General features: G+C 51.8%; 1 protein-coding gene and 1 long non-coding RNA gene across 3 annotated transcripts; one reads left to right on the forward strand and one right to left on the reverse strand.

The window, feature by feature from the left end:
- The first annotated feature begins 4,221 nt into the window (after positions 1 to 4,221).
- LOC120962019 (uncharacterized) lies at positions 4,222 to 6,857 on the forward strand. Its single transcript, XR_005752748.3, has 2 exons — positions 4,222 to 4,801; positions 5,094 to 6,857. It is a non-coding gene; the product is annotated as an uncharacterized lncRNA (long non-coding RNA).
- Positions 5,979 to 8,835, reverse strand: LOC109745001 (UV-stimulated scaffold protein A homolog). 2 transcript variants are annotated; one of them, XM_020304141.4, is made up of 2 exons: positions 8,528 to 8,835; positions 5,979 to 8,427 (listed from the first exon to the last, which is right to left on the reverse strand). In XM_020304141.4, the coding sequence occupies exons 1-2, from the start codon at positions 8,762 to 8,764 to the stop codon at positions 6,550 to 6,552; spliced, it is 2,115 nt and encodes a 704-aa protein (XP_020159730.1). In that variant the 5' UTR covers positions 8,765 to 8,835; the 3' UTR covers positions 5,979 to 6,549. The 2 variants fall into 2 exon arrangements, with proteins under 2 accessions (XP_020159730.1, XP_073367286.1); XM_073511185.1 differs by having other exon boundaries at positions 8,524 to 8,835.
- Between the last annotated feature and the right edge of the window lie 211 nt (positions 8,836 to 9,046).

The following is a 9,046-nucleotide window of genomic DNA, read 5'->3' on the forward strand; positions in this document are numbered from 1 at the left end:
AATTTCAAAAAATATTCACCATTCAAAAAATTTGCAATTTTTTCACATGAATTTCAACAAATGTTCCCATGAATTTGAAAAATGTTTGTGGAATAAAACAGTCGTCGCAAATTTCAAATTTTGTTGCGAATTTTAAAAAAATGTGCATGCATTTCAGAAATTGTTGCCAATTTTAAATAAAAATCATGAATTTCTAAAATTATTCTGAATTTTAGAAGATCTTGAAATTAGAAAAAAAAAGAACCAAAATTTAGAAAGAAAAAGAGGAAAAAAGTGAAAAAAATAGGAAGATTAAAACTTAGATAAAATGAAAAAACAGCTCATGAAATCGATGGAAAAGCATAGAAGAAAGAATATAACAGACAATATGTTCCAGCCCAGTACCGCGGGCGGGTGTGCGCATTCGGTGGCTATCCCCCTACGTGTGCGGGGAATATGATTCCCGTTGATGGAATTTTGGACCCTGGGGTTGTTTATATGCTAAATGTATATTGTTTCTGATAAACATAGATAAAACTAACATGCAAAAACAAAGATAAAACGAAAAACCAGCTCATGAATTCAATGGAAAACCATAGAAGAAAACACAAAATAGACAATATGTGCCGGCCCATTACAGCGGGCGGGAGTGTGCATTCAATTGCTACCCCCCTACCTGTGCGGGGAATATGATCCCCGTTGATGAAATTTTGGACCGCGGGGATGTGTAAATGTTAAATGTATATAGTTTCTGATAATGCGTGCAGAATATGTGTTCTTTTCTAATAAGGTGTCGGAAGGTCAGTTATACTTTTGAGCACATAAGCATCTTATCACATACAAAAACGCAAAAATCAAACAGTTAGGGCATGAATATTTGCAGTATATTTACTTCACTAGTTTCTACAATATTGCTGAAACCCTTGACCTTGAAGAAGCAGCGGCCAGTAATCAAAGATTTAGGATGTTCATCATTTGAAGCCTGCAAGAATATACTTTAGGTTATTTACCCCACTCTCCCCTTGAGACAATACCACGAAGGCGTTTCTCAACTACTAGTGGTAGACCTTGATGTGGTCTCCAAACCTTCATAAACTTTTCTGGGGTAATCACCATGAACGATTCCTCTATGAAGAACTCCTACTGCCTAGGAGTTTCCAACCTTCATGAGTAACAAGATCAAAGGCAAAATGCTCAAGACTTGCTCAAATCATGATTTGCTCTGGTCACAAGAGGGATGGGGAGTGGATCTATCACTTGATTGGACAGCCTCTTTAGAAGTATCACATGCTATCACTTGATTGGGCTTCTGCCGCCCTAGCGGTAGTACCGCTCGTAGGAGCGGTAGTCCCGCTCTGTGCGGGCTGTGAGTATAACGGTTGGATTTTCCCCCTCCTATAAAAGGGGGTCTTCTTCCCCAATGAACCTTATCCTTTGAGCTCGTGTTCTTCCCCCATTGTTGACCTTCTTCGAGCTTGCTAACTCTCAATCCCTCCATGGATTCTTGCTAGTTTTTGAGGAAAAAGAGAGAGGAGATCTAGATCCACATTTCCACCAATCACTTACTCCTCTATGTGAGGGGAACCCCTTGGATCTAGATCTTGGAGTTCTTGGTGTTCTCCTTCTTGTTCTTCCTCTCATTTTCCTCCCTAGCATTAGTTGCTTCGGTGGGATTTGAGAGAGAAGGACTTGGGCACTCCATGTGCCCTTGCCATTGCATTTGGTGCATTGGTTTGAGTTCTCCACGGTGATACGTGGAAGTTACAAGTTGAGAAGCTTATTACTCTTGGGTGCTTGGTACCCTTTAGCTTGTTCCTCTTGGGTGCTTGGGCGCCCTAGACGGTTGATGGTGTTCGGAGCTCAATCATTGTGGTGTAAAGCTCCGGGCAAGTGTCGGGGGTCTCCAATTAGGTTGCGGAGATCGCCCCGAGCAATTTGACGGGTACCGGTGACCGTCCCCAAGGGTTGCCAAAGTGTACGGGTTCGGTGACCGCCCCCAAGGGTTGCCATTTGTACGGGTTCGGTGACCGCCCTCAAGGGTCCCTTAGTGGAATCACGGCATCTTGCATTGTGCGAGGGCGTGAGGAGATTACGGTGGCCCTAGTGGCTTCTTGGGGAGCATTGTGCCTCCACACCGCTCCAAACGGAGATTAGCATCCACAAGGGTGTGAACTTCGGGATACATCGTCGTCTCCGTGTGCCTCGGTTATCTCTTACCCGAGCTCTTTACTTATGCTCTTTACTTTGTGATAGCCATATTGTTCCTTGTCATATATCTTGCTATCACATAGTTGTTTATCTTGCTTAGCATAAGTTGTTGGTGTACATAGGTGAGACTAGTCGTTTTAGGTTTTGTGCTTGACAAATTAACCACTAGGTTTATTTCGCATTTGTTCAAGCCTAAACCGTAATTATTTTAAAGCGCCTATTCACCCCCCCCCCTCTAGGCGACATCCTCGATCTTTCACCGACCAGCAACCAGACGACCAACATCTCCGAAGTCAGCACGGAGGACGCCGCGAGCAAACAAGACAACGCCTTCACGAAGGAGAACGACACCAAGACGCCGCCGCCACTGTCCGATCGGGGAAACCGGACCTAGGGTTTCCCCCTGAAGCTCGAAGAGGGGCACAGATCACGGCCATGACAGCGCCTTCAAGAAGGGAATGACAGCCACAAGTATCGCCGCTGCCAGCACAGAATGCAGGATTCCCCCCTGGCCAAATTCTGAGCAATCCCAAGCCGGCCGTCAGAGCACGAGTCGGAGAAGAGGAAGTCAAGTATAGGCCGGAATTGCAACTGTAGGAAGGGGAGCCACACCCGACGCCAAAGGAGGCACCGGGCGCTGCCGGACGAGCGAGCTCTGGAGGAGGGTGAGTTTGCGTGGCTGAGCGGAGTGAATGGCGGCAGGATGTGATGGTGGCCGGATCCCCGGACATGACATGATCTGGAAAGAGCGCAGATCAAGGCCACCGGGACCGGAGCAGCAGAGCGCAGGCAAACCCAAGGAGCTGGAAGGGGACGCAACCCCCGAAGCATGCCGAGAGCAGAGATGCGTCGGGATGGATGGCCAACCAAGGACACCAGTAGGGTGATGTTGCGGAAATGTGGAGGAGCCACAGAGCCAAAGGTGTCGGAAAGAGCGCAGCCCCCGTGGTGCGCCGGATCCGAAGTCGCGTCAGCCGACTGTGGACGCAGGAAGGAGCGCAGGTCCACTGCCGCCGGGCCAAAGCTGCCCCTGGTGGGGGGAGGGGGTGGGTGGTGAAGCTCACGCGCAACCAAAATCCCCGGCCGACGCACTGCAGGAAGCAGCCGCCGCTGGGCACAACCCCACGCCTCCACGTCCGCCTCATCGAGAGGCAGACCTGGAGCCGAGCAGGGGGGTGAGGGTGGTGGGGGTCGGGGGGGGGGGGGGGGGGGGGGGGGGGAGGGGTGCAGCCAAGAGGGCGCGCCGGCCGCTATGGCAGGCCGACCAACGAGCACCATGCCCGACCAGGGGGAACCCAGATCCTATCTGGGCCGGGGGAGGCCATCCATGCGGGACAACCAGGGGGAGGCCACCCGCGCCAAGATTGCCGGCGAAGAGACCACTGGGGAGGCTGTCGTCGCCGCTGGTGGAGGCCGTCAGCGCCGCCAGGGGCTGGATCTAGGTGGGAGGAGGGTGAGGGAGCGATGGGGAAGAGGAAAACGGCCCCGCCGCCACCATCCCGGGGCCCGGCGCGGCTTCGCCGGCCGGCCCTCCGGCGGCAGCGACGCCGGGGTGGACGGGAGGTGGAGGGCTCGGCCGGCGGCGGCTATGGTTCCCCCGAGTCGCCCGGCTCGGGCGACGCGAGGGACGGGGGTTCATCATTTGAAGCTTGCAAGAAGATATTTTAGGTTGTTTATTATTACTTGACGCATCAAAAAAAAACTTGGCGCATAAAAAAAATTCGTGTCCTTCTCCACCTCTGGATAATATGGTTCTTATTTGCACCATCCTTCAGTGGCTACAGACATTGCTGATGAATATTCATCAACAGCGACCGTAAGTAAGGGGAAAATAAATTTGTTGGTATGACGTTATGAGTTTAATGTCAGTATGTAAATTTCTGAAAGGGAATCGTTGGAGAACAGCGCACCGTACAAATTTTCCGCCGGACGCGATGCCACGCTGGCGTTGTTCGCCCACGCAATCAGGCCCCCGCGCGAGACGCGTGTATTTGGTGGACCCAGGCAGACCGCCCCTTCCTGCCTTATCTTTTCCCGCCGCACTTCACCCCCTACCTTCAGCCACACCCCTCCCAGCGCCATGTTTCTTCTCTCCCTTCCATCTCCTCCTCTGCCCATCCCCTTCCTTCTTCCCTGCAGCAAAATAAGACGAGGAGGGGCACAAAAAGCTGGCGCGCGACGCGCCTTGGCCGCTGCAAGCAACCTTGCGGCAGTTGCGAGCGAACGCCATGGCTAGCTTCGAGCGCTCCTCTCCATGGTCGCCGCAGCCGAACGCGCTAGCCGCCATGGCTATCTTCTGATTTCCATCCGTGAGAGTTGCATCCCGGACGACAGTGGTGGTGCTGGAGCCATTCAAGCGATGAGCTTGAACCGGCAAGGCCAGGACCTCACTGAGCGGAAAGCTGCAACCGGCCACACAATATGCTGGAAGCGGTGTTCTCTGGAGCTGGAACCATCGTCCATTTTTGCTGCAATTAGCAACCGCCAGGGGGTGAAGAAGGCGACGTACGGTGCTACTACCAAAGAGTTTTTTTGCTGGAACCGGATCCTGGAGATGCTGGAACCATCTCCTTTTTTTGCTGCAACCAGCAGCTGCCGGGGTGAAGGCGTCGAGGTACGGTGCTACTACCATATAGTTTTTTTGCTGGAAGCGAACGGAGAAAAGGTTGCAGCCTCTATCGCTCGGTGATGCAACGGGACGACGTCGAGATGTGTTTTGCTGGAACCGGCAAAAAAAATGCTGGAACCCATAAGAATTTTTGCTCGGAAGATACACCAGAATTTTTGCAGTGGTCGAGGCGATGGTGGTTCTTTTTGCTGGATTCGATGATTTTTTTGCTGCAACCAGCATGTGATTTTGCTACTACTCGCAAACTAATGAAGTTTGTGTTTTTGCCGAGGACAAGGTGGTTCGAACTGAACGACGGTGACGAGCGGAGGCGCCGGCGGTGCCTCAGGGATGTTGCAACCATGGCAACTAGAGCTGGAACCGGCCGACGGGCGAGCTGTAGGCGTCAATGTCATGTGGCGGCCGAGGGATGAGTGCAGCTGGCATGGGTGACCGCACGAGCAAGAGACGAGTCCATTTTGGTGCTGGGGCTGGCGGTGCAGCGACTAATTCGGTCGAGGAGGAGCGGCGTCGCGGCGGGGGACCATCTGTAGATTTGGTCAACGGGCACGAGCAGGAGGAAGGGCAAGGGCGCGGGGTGAGCTGGGCGTCGGGCGAAATCTAACGGCCCCGCAGCTCGCATCGTATGGCCGGCGCGTATCATCCCCCTTTCTGACGATGAAAACAAATCCGAGAGGCACCGGTTGGGCAACTACATGCTGACGACGCGTGTATCCTCTGAACAGCATACAGTGTATGTATGCAAAAGGAAATGGAACACCCGTCCGGACAAAAAGATATGTATACATCTGGATCTACATGACCCATCCCATCTGGAGACAGCAACTATAATTTGAACTATCATCAGTCTTTATATGCAAGCACATCTTCAGTCCGCAACAGAAAATGTGTTAGACCATTTGGCAATAATGCCCAGAAATCCAACAAAAAACTGGTTACAAAGAAACAGACCATACATGCCAGAGAGCAACAAAATAGTTTGCCAGAATTTTTTTCATAAGCAAAGCATCTTCAGTTCACATGTTAAGCAGCCACGGTGAGCTACCAAACAAATCTTCAGTTCACGACAGCGGCCGCACGACAAAATTGTGACCATTCTGCAGTCATGCCCAGAAATCCGGCAACGAACAAGTTACAAGACATTGCAAAATTATAAAGCTTATGGAGAAGAACAGTGAGGCACAACATATACTAAGACTCAGTTGCTGGGTTAAATACAGAACAGGGGAAAAAAGGTTGAGCTGACATTATCTACTACAGAAATTAAGAACCATACTGCACACAAGATGGCAGCACCAAGCTAAAGAATGGAGCATAGAGTACACATCTGATAGCGAACAATAATTCCGTCACAGAAGATACAACCTAGAGTCAACCTGTTTCTTGCCCGGAACAAGCCAAGGGCATAACCAAAATAGCAGAACAAAAGAAAAGAGAGAAAACAGGAACCCTTTCCTAGCAGTGGAAACCATAGGTACCAATCATCCAGTTTATCGGCACCTCATGTAATCTGCTAAGGCCGATTCAGAATCATGGATGTCCATGGTGTAGCTCAAGAGAAGCTGGATGATCGTGAAAGGATGGTCAGCGATGAGGACAAACTGCTTGTCCTGCTTCACAAAATCGAGGCATCCAGCCTACAGGCACCACACTGCCATTTGGATTGTCAATCCGGCTGTACACATGGCTAGGACTTCCTTTTCTGAAATTTTCCGCACCTACTCAGGGTGCTTTCACTGCCACTGATTTGGGAATGCTTCCCTGTAGGTCATATCCTCAGTATTAGAAGCTTCTCTTATTGTTGCGTCCCTAGCACGACCATTTAGAAGCCTCCCTGCAATCCTATCTTTTGCAGTAACTTTCTTCTTCAGCATTGATGATAGTGTAGGTTCCTTTGTCTTACCTCGACGTCGACCACGTAGGCCCAATGTTCCAGAAGGCTGGTCATATGCTGCCGCTGAGTGGGGTGTTGAAGCAATAGCCGATTGCCGCAGAACATCTTCATTGTGCTGGCGGATTCTCGCACGCTGGGCTCTTTCGCGTGCTTTGTCGTCCATACCCCTTTTCCGAACATTCTTACTTGCTTGCATCGCCAACTGTTCCATTGTAATTTTACTCAAATCATGCGCTCCGTCAATGTCGCTGGTGTCATTATTTATGTTTGTCATCATTGAAGTAGAGGGCTCCTGATCCTCCTGTGTACTTTCACTATCACTACCTCCATTTGTCTTTATCAGATTTCCTCCTGCCTCACGAATTTCTACTTTCTGCTCAAGTGGATCGCCTCCCGCATCAGAACTGCCACTAATTTTCCCAATTGGATTTCCTCTTGCATCACGTGGGATGATGGGCCCATGAAAAGGGCATATCTTGAGATCCCTTCTCTGGCAAAGACCTCCTTTCTTCAGAGGTGCATGACATGGTAGTATCTCAACTGGCTCTTCTTTATAAACAGAATGGTGAACGTTTAACTCTGCAATCTTTGCTGCAGGTATAACAGCATCATTATCCATCCTCCCCCAATGGCTCTCGAGCTCAAGCCCTCTCTGGTTCACATGTGCATCCATATTTGAACCCCACCGATCCAAGACAGAGCTCCATGACACCAAAGGGGCTTCGGAAAGGAGCTTTTTTCTCTCCGGATCCATCTCCTGAGATCTATTACCACAAATTGGCATGTCACCATTGGCTCCATTCAGAATCCTCTTTCCCTTCCTATTGTCCTTGCTGGAACCTGCAACATCTAGAGTGCTCACAACTCTAGGAGGACTAGGAACTTCAATCTTTCCCTCCACCCAATCCTCTTCATCTTCCTCCTGAACATCCTTCTTCCTACGAACATTATCAAGATCAAGACCAAGCTCATTGCACTGGCCTCTTACAGCGCGTATTTCATTCTTAACATCGATAAATTCCTTGAGCGCAGAATCTCTGAAGCGATTATCTGCAAGATTGACCCTAACAAGCACAGATATCCAATCCTGAATGGTGCTGAAATGCTTCGATACAAGGAGCCGGTACGCCTCCCTCAATGCATCAAAAACCGCCTCGTTTTCCTGAGTTTCAGGCACCCACTGCCCGGCCATCAACGATGCTGTCCTGATACTCCGCATCGCCATAGAAGCAATCTCCTCCTCCTCGTCATCGTCCACATAACGCTCGAATTTCTCATACTCAGCCCGGATGATGTCCAGCCCGTTGCGGATCTCTTGGATGGTGGACCGGATTTCAGCCTTTATGGATTCAATCGTGGACCGCAACTGTTCGACCTTGGCAGTCAAGATCTCCTGCGTGCGTGCCTCCCGCGCGGCACGGGCCTCGACGGCCGCGCGGAGACCAGGGAACTGGATGCGCGCGGACGACTTGAGGTACTCGACCGCGAGACGTAGCTGGCGGTAGTGCACGCCGAAGAGGTGGTGCCAGCGCTCGAGCGCCTGGATGGCGGCCTTCCGGAGCGTGGCCGCCGAGGCGGCGGGCGGCGGGAGCTGCTCGTTGGTGCGGAAGCCGACGGCCAGCGGGACGAATCCGTCGAGCGCGTCGGCGAGGAGGGAGCGGAAGAGCTTGGAGCGCATGAAGAGCTCGTCCACGATGCTGAAGGCCAGGAGCCGCACCTGCGCACGCACAAACAAAGGGGGGAATTTTAACATCAGCGCGGCCGGTAGGGGTCTAGGTGTGGGGAAATTGGAGATCCGGGGGGAGGGGCTTACGTACGTGGGAGTGGGGCTTGGCCATGAGGGAGAGGAGGAGGCGGAAGGCGTCGCGGACGGCGCCGTGGGAGGCGCGCGCCGAGGACTTGATGGCGCGGAGGAGCGCGGGGTCGACGGAGGGGGCCGTGGTGGAGGTGGCGCGGTCGATGAGGGCCGCGACGGAGGAATCCGCCGCCGGGGTGGAGGGGGAGGAGCTCGGGCCCTGCTCCGACGGCGGCGGGCGGACGGAGGCACGCGGCATCGCGGCGGTTTGGTGGCGTGTGGCGTGGCGGGCGGAGAGCCGTGCGCTGATTGATTCACTTTGCGGGCGGTGAGCTGCCGTGATGGATTTCGGCTTGCGACTGCAAGACAGGCCGGGCTGGTTTGTCCGCCTCGGTTCGCTGAAGGGCAGCACAAATCCACCGGCCCATGTTTATTTTTTTAGTCGGACTTTTCACACCAAAAGACAGGCTTTAGAAGATACATATTTTAAAAATTATTAAAAATATAATATATTCTGGAAAATTATCAGAAAATTTTGAAT

The sequence above is a fragment of the Aegilops tauschii genome, chromosome 3 (assembly GCF_002575655.3).
Source record: "Aegilops tauschii subsp. strangulata cultivar AL8/78 chromosome 3, Aet v6.0, whole genome shotgun sequence".
Lineage (NCBI taxonomy): Eukaryota > Viridiplantae > Streptophyta > Magnoliopsida > Poales > Poaceae > Aegilops > Aegilops tauschii.

Excerpts from the sequence above, each read along its gene's own strand:
- LOC109745001 (XM_020304141.4), bottom strand. The coding sequence starts at position 8,764 with ATGCCGCGTGCCTCCGTCCGCCCGCCGCCGTCGGAGCAGGGCCCGAGC. Across the intron at positions 8,428-8,527 it reads TGGCCAAGCCCCACTCCCAC|GTGCGGCTCCTGGCCTTCAG; the intron begins GTACGTAAGCCC and ends GTGCGTGCGCAG.